Source organism: Penicillium odoratum, assembly GCF_028828045.1.
Source record: "Penicillium odoratum strain IBT 22623 chromosome Unknown utg000002l_segment0_segment0, whole genome shotgun sequence".
NCBI lineage: Eukaryota > Fungi > Ascomycota > Eurotiomycetes > Eurotiales > Aspergillaceae > Penicillium > Penicillium odoratum.
The window spans coordinates 556411-568547 of record NW_026643144.1 but is presented as its reverse complement, the minus strand read 5'-3'; the positions used below and the strand labels follow the sequence as shown (position 1 = coordinate 568547).

The 12137-nt window shown below is 46.3% G+C and overlaps 3 protein-coding genes across 3 annotated transcripts, besides 3 other annotated features; 2 read left to right on the top strand and 1 right to left on the bottom strand.

Annotated features, from left to right (window-relative positions):
• Window positions 1–892: 892 nt before the first annotated feature.
• N7520_002259 (uncharacterized protein) lies at window positions 893–3672 on the top strand (the record flags this gene model as incomplete). The annotated part of the gene is made up of 5 exons (XM_057136194.1): window positions 893–1000; window positions 1080–2231; window positions 2290–3046; window positions 3096–3565; window positions 3649–3672. 5 exons carry the CDS (start codon window positions 893–895, stop codon window positions 3670–3672), a joined length of 2511 nt encoding a protein of 836 aa, XP_056998880.1.
• Window positions 3673–4386: 714 nt separating this feature from the next.
• Window positions 4387–6863, top strand: N7520_002258 (uncharacterized protein; the record flags this gene model as incomplete). The annotated part of the gene is given in 6 exon segments (XM_057136193.1): window positions 4387–4750; window positions 4764–5577; window positions 5638–5707; window positions 5781–5954; window positions 5977–6108; window positions 6165–6863. The coding sequence occupies 6 exon segments, from the start codon at window positions 4387–4389 to the stop codon at window positions 6861–6863; spliced, it is 2253 nt and encodes a 750-aa protein (XP_056998879.1).
• A 633-nt stretch (window positions 6864–7496) lies between these two features.
• Window positions 7497–7700: a sequence feature (Protein overlapping with rRNA (N7520_002257, KAJ5771728.1) was converted to a misc_feature.).
• Window positions 7701–7782: 82 nt separating this feature from the next.
• Window positions 7783–8172: a sequence feature (Protein overlapping with rRNA (N7520_002257, KAJ5771728.1) was converted to a misc_feature.).
• Window positions 8173–8233: 61 nt separating this feature from the next.
• Window positions 8234–8479: a sequence feature (Protein overlapping with rRNA (N7520_002257, KAJ5771728.1) was converted to a misc_feature.).
• A 1057-nt stretch (window positions 8480–9536) lies between these two features.
• On the bottom strand, window positions 9537–9779 carry N7520_002256 (uncharacterized protein; the record flags this gene model as incomplete). Its single annotated transcript, XM_057136191.1, has 1 exon — window positions 9537–9779. The coding sequence occupies one exon, from the start codon at window positions 9777–9779 to the stop codon at window positions 9537–9539; it is 243 nt and encodes an 80-aa protein (XP_056998877.1).
• Window positions 9780–12137: the final 2358 nt, after the last annotated feature.

The following is a 12137-nucleotide window of genomic DNA, read 5'->3' as shown; positions in this document are numbered from 1 at the left end:
GGACATGTAATTTTCGGTAGCGTGATTTTAGAAGAGTTCGATATATTCGAGATCAAAATACGCTTCAAACAACACTTATCAATATCTATCGGCAAGTGATGGAATGGAGTGAGAAAGTGGTTGTTGGGATATCTGAGTACTGAATATTACGTTTACTATGGTGTTTTGAGGTGGCCCACCCGCTTGTGAAATACGTTATAGCAAGTGTCCCGCCGACTTTAAGTGTCAAGCTGACATACCTGACGATGGGCATAAATCACGTGATTTGAATCACCGGTACATCTAGACCTCGCCAAGCGTGGGTTTGGGTTGGGTTTTCATTTTCTTTACCCGCCCACGGGTAGCCCACCGCGGGTTTTGGCCTTCATGAACCCGCCCGTGGGTTCTTGGCGGGTACCCGTGGGTTACCCAAAATACCCAAATATATGGCTAAATCGCGAATAAAACTGATTAGTCACTGTGTGTAATTTTTGTATTTTATAATTGTCACGCTTTTGGCTGTGTGTTACGCTCAAATACTGCCCCCTCATCATGTGTCAGAAAATATATATATATTCTGCTTATCTCGAGGTTTCTCTTGACAGTCTTTCTGTATCTCAAGAGATCTCAAGCCGTATCGATGAGCTTATGAAAGTTTAATGGAATCCAAGCTTACTGCGTTGTATTCATTCGATTATATTCAACTTGACGCACTTAAAATTAGCCATTGGAATGTTCTCAGCGTCCTCAAGTCGCGCGGGTTTTGGGTTGGGTTGGGTTTTGGGTACCCGCGGGCTTACGCGACTCAAGAATAGATAGATCCAAACGCACGACGCGACTCTAACAAAAATCCACATTCAAGCACACAAGATGGATATTTTTATCTTCAACTCCGATGGCACAAACCATCAACATGGCGGCTTCTTCCTCGTCATCGCAATCAAGGTATCAGGCTTTCAGCCCTCTGCTCTCTATTGAGCCATCGTCTGACGTTTTGTTGGACTCGGATATTCAGTCTTCTGTATGAGAACAAATGCCTCCTTCGTGTGCTTGATTGACTATTGCGAGACTCCCCACTGGTATGCTAAGATAGCCTACAGCCTTTCACCGAATCCCGCGAGAGCTACGACATAAATACTCGAAGACCTCCGGCGACGCTAAGACGCGTGGGACCTCAACGCAGAAAGAACTGGATTTTGTACGAGTTATACCTGGAGAGAGAATTTTTAGGATGGTGGGAGAAAACCGAATATGGCCACAAGCTAAACGGGGACGGTCAGTCCCAAATCAAGTGGTCTACCGAGTCGCGTCATGCCGACGCTTGGAAACACTTTGACCAGGTAGCCGATATCGATTCTGGGCGCCCACGAGTCCTTTGTAAAGCCTGTCTTACTTTGCTTGATCATCCACAGTACAAAGGCAATGGGACAAGTGCTATGAGTAGACACCAAAAGTCAAATTCCTGCCGTAAGGGAAAGAAAAGAGGATCTCATCAAACACTAATCCCCGATTCGTTGCAAAACCATTCCATGAGGGAGTCGGCCAATGTGCACAAGGTAACAACATTCCAACTTGAGGAGCAGTTGTTAAAGACTATTACCTGTCTTCGGTTGCCATTCCAAACAGTGGAGAACCCTGTGTTCCAGAGGCTGCTTAACCTCGTAAATTCGGGAACTGGAGTACTGGAACTTCCGTCAGCAAAAACCCTGCGAAGGCGACTCCGGAATGCAGTTACAGTTCAACAGGAGTCGCAATTGCAAGATCTGCCTGAAGACGCTAAGGTGTCACTCGCGTTGGATTGTTGGACCAGTCCATTCCAGCAAGCATTTATGGCAATCACAATCTATTTCATTGACAAAGATTGGAATTACCGAGAAATGCTCCTTGGCTTTGAACCATTGCACGGTCCCCACACAGGGAACAACCTCAGTGATGTTCTCCATCAGTTACTGAAGGAACGTGGACTCTTGGATCGCATCTTTAGCGTCACGACAGATAATGCGTCCAACAATGAGACGTTGATCCGCGCTTTGCAAGAAAAACTGATCTCTACTGGCGCGATTGGCTCCAGGGAATCCATTATCCGGGTTCCTTGTATGACCCATGTGATCCAGCTTTGCCTAAAGCAGCTTTTGGGGCATATTAGAGCAGCGCCCAAGAACAAAGAAGTAAAGACCTTTTGGTCTGATACTCAAGTCATCGGTTTAAGAGACTCAGCAAGCCACGGAGATGTGGCTCATACCCTGGCAAAGGTGAGTCTGGAGCTTCCACGAATGACTGTAAATATGGGCGGAGTACTGATCAAGGCAGATTCGGTCATTTGCGGTATTTGTCAATGCAAGCCCACAACGGCGAGATACATTTTTATGTCTTCAATCAGGCGGAACCCGGCTGTTTCCGTTGCACGATGTTCAAACACGCTGGAACTCCACTTTTTTGATGCTTCGCCGTGCGCGTCGACTAAGAAATATCATCGACAAATACTGCGACGATCATGAATACTCTCAGTTCAAGATTACTGACATTGAATGGCGGCAAATTGACTATCTAGTCCACTTGACCAAACCGTTCTTTCAATTCACCATGGCTCTAATGAAGACCAAAGACGTGACAATTCATAGCGTGTTCCTTGTGTATAGGAAACTTCTGGAGCATATCGAACGGTCAAATCGAAAGTTGAAGAAAAAGACAACGCCTTGGAAGAAGGACATGTATAGCGCGCTGCTCGTTGCGAGGCAGAAACTGAGAGAGTACTATGAGAAGACCTACCGTGACCACGGCTTTCTCTATGGCACGGGAGCTCTACTTGCTCCTCAATATAAACTATCTGCCTTTGATGACAGGGAGTATTCTATTTGCCACGAGGATACTTCGAAAAGGTACTGTGAATACTTGAGAGCGTGTTTCACGCAGTATCAACAACAAAATCCTGAGCTATTGTTTCGTACAGTGCATCGTTCGTCGGCACTGCATAGTTCAGAACTTGATCGGCTACTTGAACCAGTTAATGACTATATGCTCCTCGAAGGGGTAGAGCATGACGAGGTGGATCGGTACCTCCGAGAAGGTATGGGCAACTGGCATACTACACTTAGACCACTAACTGATTTCTATAGCAAATGTTCCCGTGCCACCACGGCTCTATTGGAGAGAACATGAGCGTGAGTTCCCTGTGCTTTCTCGGCTGGCACGCGACTTGCTTTCGGTTCCGGCCACCGGCGCGGGGGTGGAAAGGCTTTTCAACAGTGCGCGAGACATCTGTCATTATCGTCGAGGGTCTCTTCATGAAGTGGCTATTCAAGACTTGATGATGTATATGTGCTCAGAGAAATTTACACTGGAGGGAGAGCAGTTAGCTCGCCTGGAAAAGTCGACGGAGATTGAGGGTCAAGAGACAATTGAAGAGGATGAAGCATTGAAAGGAAATGAAGAGGATGCTGAGCCGATCAGTGACAAGGAAGAGGTCGAAGAAAGTGAAGACATCGAAGGCAATTTGGAAATCGAGGCCTCATACCCAGTTGAAAGTATACTGGTAGAGGCTGACCGGCCTTCAACGTACAACCAGACGAACCATGAGGATGGAGACGTAAATGAGGTGGAAGAGGGGGAAGTAATTGAAGTCGATGAAGCTGATTTGCTTCCACCTCCAATAATACAATTGGGCGATAGAAGTCAGAAGAGATCCTCTGGTAGGGTAACGATGCCCTCAAGTCGACTGCATGGGTACGAGCTATATTAGTCTTCATGCACCAATCTCATTCCCTTTGTCTATAATATTTGTTCCCCAATCTCCCCGCTATAGATTAAGATACCCAGACAGTGGCTAAGCCATCACGTAATCTAAAATTACTGCATAATTTAGTGCAAAATGATATGTCAACTATTTTTGCTTTTTCGGGTTATACAGGGTACCCATTTGGGTCTTGGGTCGGGTTTCCCAGATGACAACCCGCCCACGGGTATGCTGACTAAGACCCAACCCAGCCCGTGGTGTTGAAATATCCCGGTTGCTGGGATAATAATGAGGCTGGGATCACGTGCATACTCATATAATTTACTTCTCAGTCACTTGTATCTTAGAAAAAAACACATCCGACACAACACACAATCAACTCCCCTCAATGATATGACCATTGAAGCATCACTTAATAAACCAACACGTGGGTTGGGTTTTCGTGGGTGGGTTTGGGCGGTGGGCGGGTTTTGGCGAGGTCTAGGTACATCATCTCACACATCAGGTGGTCTGCTGACTACGAATACAGGCTGACCAATCAGGGAGCTGGACCCCGCCGTTGACATATGCAAAGGGTCAACGATCCTTAAACACTTCTTCCCTGAGAATCGAATTTCTCCTCATAGTGACGGCCATTCAATTGGAGTTGAAAGTGAATAAATTGTCCCTACAAGATGATAGGGCTCAGCTGGAAGCTTGTGAAGTCCTATCTGCCTCGGGTACGATTTCTCACAGTGCACTATGCCTACTTCATCGGGGTGTCCTTCGTCACCTCCGCCATCTTCTGGGGTACCTCAACTCCGGCCAACAGCGTACGATACATTGACTCATTGTTTTTGACGATCAGCGCCATGACCCTAGCTGGTCTGAACACGGTCAACCTGTCTACACTAAATACCTTCCAGCAGATCTTATTGTTTTTTCTGATAATGTTTGGGTCCACGGTAAGAGGTTATTTCTACATTTCCAGGTCCCTGATCTCAAAGTGGCAATTGACGCCCTCACTTCTGGATTGGAAGGCTAATCAATTAGATCTGGGTCTCGATAGCAGTAATCGCAGTCCGCAAAAGAGCGTTTGAGAAAAGATTTGAGGAGATTGTGCAAGAAGAACGGCTCCGAAGAAAGACATCCCTTAGCTTGAAAAGTGTCGGCCGTCAAATTACCTGGCCACGCCCTCTATCGCAAAAGCGTACGGTATCCATGGAGCCCGATTCGCAGGCGGATAGGCGACGTTCTTCCGCCTCATTTACACTTCCAGCTTCAGAAAATATCTCTTTCCGCCCCACGAGGTCACAGACCAAAAACCAGGGGAAAATTTCAAGAACTAATTCGGCTCACAGAACACAATCTGGCCTACAAGTAGATGATAATCACTCCATGGCCAGAGACGACCCTGAATTTTCAGCGCGTTGCGAAACAGTACCAGATGCAGGTTCTTCTGGCGAGCCAAACGACACCGAAGCTACCGACACTCACATTACATTCCCTCCTAACCTGCGAAATGGCCCTGGAGAAACCACCTCAAGCGGAGTACGCCAACGCATGCGTCGTCCATACGTGAACGTCCAGAGCATAGCAGCTACCCAGCACCAATTAGAGGAAGGCCTATATGGTGAGCATTCTGATTTGGATGACACCAGCCATTTGCACTTTCTACACAAATTCAGCCGCAATTCCTCGTTTCATAATCTGAGTGAAAGAGAACGCCAAAGGCTCGGCGGTGCAGAGTATCGAGCCGTGTCCCTGCTGTCCATTATCGTGCCAGTCTACTTTCTGCTATGGCAGTTGCTTGGTGGAATCGGAGTCGGTGCGTATATTTCGAGAAACCACGCTGCACTGGCTAGGTCGAATGGACTAAATCCGTGGTATGTTTTTATTTTTAATAATTATTCGCAAGCTCCTTTTTAATGTTTGCTTCATTTCAGGTGGGTGGGGTTCTTCTTCGCCATATCTGCCTTCAACAATTCTGGATTGAGTGTGCTTGATGCCAACATGGTAAGTGCCACGAGTTTCTACTTTCGAACCACTTGTTTTGTGGTTAACATTCGTTCCAGGTTCCTTTTCAAAGATCGACGTACATCTTGATCACCATGGGTCTTCTCATCCTAGCTGGCAACACCTGGTAGGCTCCTTCAATATCATTCTGAGACATTTTATCTCTGTACTCATTATTTTTGTGAAGCTATCCAATATTCTTGCGCTGGATATTGTGCGCTATACGTGTGCTTCTGCCTCGCAGCGAGTATTTTCACCATTTTAGACAGACCTTGACGTTTCTCCTGGAACATCCACGTCGATGTTATACGACTTTATTTCCTGCCGCACATACCTGGTGGCTTCTAATGTCTGTGATTGTATTGAATGGGATTAGTTGGGTGGCGTACGAGGTCCTCAATGTCAGCCCGCCAGTTTCTCCTCGGCATCACTTAAAAATATTAATACCTGATTTTAGTACGACAATCCGGCAGTTGATATCATCCCAGTAGCTCCACGTGTGCTGGACGGACTATTCCAAGCGCTTTGCGTTCGAAGTGGAGGCTTCTATATCACCAACATCGCTGCCCTCGAAATAGGCAATCAGGTAATCTATGTGATTATGATGTATATTTCCGTCTATCCTTTCGCCATCACGATGCGCCACTCAAATGTCTACGAAGAAAGAAGCCTAGGTATCTACGCAGACGACCCTTCTTTGGTCGGAGATAGCGATACGGATTCATCGGCAACTTCAAGCTATCTATCGCCCTCACTGGGACGGATGTATTTCCTCCGGCACCAACTCCGCTCACTGATAGCATATGACATATGGTGGATCGCCCTAGCCGTCGTAATCATCTCTATTGTGGAAGCCGGCCAATTCACTCGGGATCCATTGACATACTCTGCTTTCAACATCATCTTCGAAACCGTCAGTGCCTACGGCTGCGTTGGAATCAGTACCGGTCTTCCAAACCAACTCTATAGCTTCTCTGGGGGCTGGCATACATTGAGCAAGCTCGTGCTTTGTGCTGTGATGATTCGAGGTCGTCATCGAGCTTTGCCGGTGGCAATTGATAAAGCCATTATGCTGCCTAGTGAAAAGCTCGCCAAAGCAGAAGAAGAAGATGCTTTGATAAGAATTGAGCGAACAATGAGCCGGACGACTCGATAAAGACTCTGAACAGCCCAAGATATACTACTTCCTATAAATACAAACGTTGGGATCGGCTTGATTCGCAGGTGTTCGTACACACATTCAACGCGGTGAATCAGACACTCACAGCGGGACTTGTGTTGTGAACAAAGTTCTATCTAAGCCACTAGTTTGTATTTCTGAGTTTTCAATTAGTTATGTCAAGGAACATCGACCAAGAGTTCTCGACTAACAAGTTTGATTTGCTCAAGGGTATAAGAGAAGAGGTAGACGATATGAATCTTCCGGTGAGCTTACCTCACTAATTTCTTTACCCGAAGCGATTTTGTACCAGTTTGAGGAGCTTGAACGGACTCTAGAGGTCGATCTTCGACATACTTGGTGAAGAAGAGAACGCTTCAGGCCACTTAGGAAAGTGCACACCAATTTTTGCCTTGGAATTTTCAGCACCTTCTCACTTTCACCTTTTAGCCATGTCATCTCACAGACCGCGCAACTAGAAAAAGAATAGAAAAAGAAAAAAAAAACAGGACAAAAACCAAAAACATACAACAGTCAGGATTCGCATGTGGTCACCCACCATACTACTAACTAACCGGCGTGTGGCTTAAGTACGGCTGAGCGGACGGGAAGCCCTGTTCTCCACACCCTATGGTCGTATGTGCTTTTGTACTATTGGATTTGGACTATATCGTACAGATGTACAGAACTATATACTTTCGGATCGCCAGAAGAAGCAGAGATAGCAGCTTGCAAACTCGATCCTTGAAAAGAATCGAACCGCCCGGCGCAGGGGTTCAGAAGTCGCAAAATGCCAAGCCGGGGAGCCTAGCCAGCCGCATCGGTGTGCCCAAGGTAAGACCGGTCGGCCAGTACCCTTGAACATCACCGGCGATCCAAAGAAGCATTTCCTCTGACTTTGTTCTGTCGGTATTAGCGCTCTGCCTCCACTGGCAATTTCCGTGGCACCAAGCCCAAGCCAGCTCCGGCAACCGCCCCCTCCACACCAAAGAAACACCCCATAAACAACCGTCAACCTAATGCAGAGCGGCTACTGAACGCTCTCCAATCTGGGTCTGGCCAGGCGACAGTCCGCGCTCCCAGGGGTGGCCTGTCAATAAATGGCGCATCCGGCCCCTTCGTCGTGATGGGTAGCAACTTTGCGCCAGGCACCACAGCAGCCGATAGTCAATCGGCTTTGAAGGCCACATCGGATCCAATGCTCACTTGCCGCGTCATCTCGCACAAGCCGACTGTCACCGCAAAGTTCGCGTTTGAGAACAAATGGAATGCTGGGAATGTTGTTGCCAGTCTCCACCACCAGCGGGTAAGGATCAGACGATGAGAACAAAGACAAGCTAGACGCAAATGCTAAATTGAGAATGCAGGCTGACGGACGCTTGCTCTCCATGACTTTTAAGCCCACTGCTTCTGCTGCTCTCACCACCAACCACAATGACCACAGCGACTTGCGAGTACAGGCTGATCGCGAACGCCAGAATCAACTGGCAGGACCCACTGTGCAGGATTGTCGCTTTGGATTTATTGGAAAGGCCAAGCCGTCAGACAAGAAGCAGTCCTCCGGGCTGTACAGTGACCAAATAATGGTGGATGCGGCCACCACGGAGGAATAACAACCAGAATCGGCAGCGGCGCTGATTCTCACAGTGCCTGTGAAGAATGATGAGCTCCGGTGTTTCGTAATATTTGAAATTGCCGTTAGATAGTATGCAATTACAGACGAAATCAGCCAACATTCAACATGTTTGTGCTAAGCCTGGCCCACCAAATTCATCCCTCTGTTCTGATGCTCAATTTCTTGCATCAGTTGCACAATCTTCCGGGCATCATCTCGCGTCCTTTCCATCAGCTCATCTTGCTCATTTGTCCATCGCAGCCGCTTTTTTCAAAATCCCCATCGCTCCATTGAGAACGAAGAGTCTCCCTCCCGTAGATTGCAATCACGAATTTTTGATTTTTCGAGTAGAGACAGATCTCTCTTTCCCACAACCCAAAACTAATATGCCCAGCAATTTCAAAAAACGGTACCATAGCGTCTACATCATTCTAGATGTTATGAGTTACTCATTTCAAATGGAATCGTAGCTTTCCTTTTCACTCACATTCAACATTAGTACGAAATCGGTAGCGCGGCGTGGTTTTGCATGTATCCATGGATCCTGCTCTAGTGCGAACACGATCGCCCGAAATGCCACGCTTAATCCTGTTTGATTAGTGGAATTGGGAGGATAGGCAGCAAGGTGGTGCGCATAGAGAGCGTTGCCGTTGCGGAAGGCATACCCCCCGTGAAGGGATACAGGCCGTATCTCATTTCCCAAAAGCCTTTAATGAAAGGATTAGCATGAAGCAAACTAAGTCTATGAAAATTGATTGCCTTGTGGAACCCTATGAAGATCATGAGGAGGTGGATATCTCGCGTGGTTCAAGCCATCATGCCACGCTGGCAAACGAACGACTTTTTCTGCCGGGGAAGGGGAGAGGCCACCCACGCATATAATTCTTCGACCGAATCTGTTCAAACGCGTTCAACGACCTCCAGGTTTCTAATTTGTCCTCAAGCCGACCAGTACGGATCTGCTCCTCAGTTCTTTCCAACTCGGGAAGCGCGCAAATAGCCTCTACTACCTTGAGAACAGCAGGTTGATAGCGCGGCATCTCGATAGCCTTATCCTATAATAAGTAGGAAACGCGTTCGCCTTTGTCCACGAGATTACTCTGGCGCTCAACTACCACACGTTTCTCGTTAACGAGCGACATTAACTTGCGAGCAGTGTCATCTGCAGACACGGGATCAGTAGCGCCATAGCGATCAGCGAACTCTCGCAAGATTTGTATTTCGTCCAGAGCTGGGAGGTCTTCCTCATCTGGATCAGGATGGGAGAAGTATTCCCACTCGGTGTAGTTGTCTCCCATTTGTGGGACCGTTCCACACTGTTCGGAAATAGGGGGTATGGATGAAGATATCATTCTACGGCTTTTTAATGATTCGCGCCAGTGACTTCAGTCCCGCTGACAGTGAGAAGGCTATCATTTGCTTCAATAATGTTTTCCTTAATATTAATATCAAATCTAATATTAAGTATAAGATGGAATTTGTTATTAATAATAGAAAACATTTTAGAATTTACAATTTAGCTAGCATTATTTTAAAAAAAAAGGGTAAGGTAGATAGTAAGGTCGCGGAGTCTACAGGAATGCACAGTGAATATATATCTTCACAATGCTTATGAATATGACTAGTAAAACAAACACATAACAGCAACAATTACACTTATAATTTATACAAATGTATCCATATTTTCTTTAGGCAATTATGCAGGACATTCAGGACATAGGATGTAAATGGGATTCCTATGGGATCTCGGCAAATGGGAGTTGGACAAAGATATTTTTTTTCGGGTCCCTAAATTTCCAGGTCTACCTCAAGGGGTTTTTGTATATTGTGTGTTGGCATCTCTTGAAAGTCGGGAAACAATTACAACAGATTGATTAAAAGGACCTAGGCTACTTTTTTATACTTTCCCAAAAAGATTGACAGGGGAGGCTAGAAAGCGAGGCTGCACTGGGCCTGATCATCCGCCTAGGTGACGCAGAGTTCATTCCATCTACACAAGGAGGCAAACAAGGTCTTAGAGCAATCGATGACCAAAAGTCATTCCTCGGAGGAAAGACTAGCGTCGGATCTACTCTAGGTACGAAGATCGCCAATGAGTGAAGGAAGCATAAAGACGAAGGAAGTTGTCATGAGATAAAATAGCGGCATATTTCCTGGGCGCAAATCTTCAACTACTGCCAATCAAAACATAGGAAAGTATATGACTCCTGTTTGGGAAGTAGACGGTGTCAAAAGAAAAGAATGTAAGGTGAACGGGTAACTCTCACTTCGGAAGGGCCTAACGATAGGCAGCATGGAATCGTAGAGGTTTCGGAATTTCCTATTGCGATATCGATATATAGGCCACAACTATACGTACTGGATTTATTTATCGGGTGGGGATTGCCTATTCGGGATGCCGCCGCTTTTATGAGTGCGCTCAAATTTAGGCTCACTGAGTAATTTTCAGTCTGGGCTCAGGCTCACTGAGCTGCTCAACAAACTCCCATGATAGAACATTGACGCCCAGTGAGTACCCGTTGATTACTAGGAGGCATTTATTAAATACCCAGTCTACTGCCAGTCTATCCCCGAAGAAGTATAGGTTCCCCATATTGATTACTGGCCCATCAACAATTTAATGGCTCACAAATACCGCACCGTCTATGCTTCATGAGGTGCTTAATCTCCTATCTCCTCTGCTTATTCCATAGCACCATGACCTAAATTTAAAACATGCCAAAATGGATTGTACTAGTCAGCGGAAGAGAAAAGATTCAGTCATCTGAAGATAATGGGATATAAATACAACCCCAAGTCCCGCAGACCAGCTCCAGTTACCCAGCTTTCATATTACTTGCCCTTTTCTCTTTTTTGCCGAATAATTCTGGATTCGCTGCGATAATCATGCCTAAGAAAACTTTTTTTGCTATGATCAATCAATCAAAGAGCCAAAGAGCAAGGCCAGCGACGACGAGCAGACGACGGCTATGTCTTTGGCGCTCATGCGAAAGAAGATTCCATCCGAAAAAAAAAAAGGTTGTCGACAACTAAGGGAATGTACTCGACAGGCTTTGCCCTTATCCTTAAAAGAAGCTATTAGATAAATAAAGATAGTATTCATCTACATATAAATAAGGATATTTCAAAAAAATACAAGAGAGGAGATAGATAGTAGGGTAGGTCGTATATATTTTAACCAAAATAGGGCTAAATAACAGAAAAAATTTCAGATAAGTCATTAGGTTTTGCAAGGAAAATCAGGTAGAAACTAGTAAATTCAGGCACCCACGGGCTTTTTTAGGCCCGTGGACATGCCCGTCACGGACAATGGACATAGGCTCCTCTTTATGGTGGACAATGGATAGGGGTCTTTGTCCATGGACGGCCCGTGCCGAAGTCTAGGAGTGACTGTATAAGGGCCCTAGATTCTAAATGTTATGGTTAATTTGTTCCGGAAGAGGGTTGCGGGGTCGCAGCCAAGTGGCCAAGTCGCTTATGAGCTTTGGATATAAATCGTGGGTCGTGGAGCCGGCCTACGCAGGATTTGGATTGGATGAAGTGAACGCCACAGTCCCCACACCCCATGGACCTTTGAGCGTTGCATGGACGGTGCAGAACAGTGTTGTTACAGTTAATATCGATGCTCCGGCGGGAACAACTGGAAAGCTAATTTT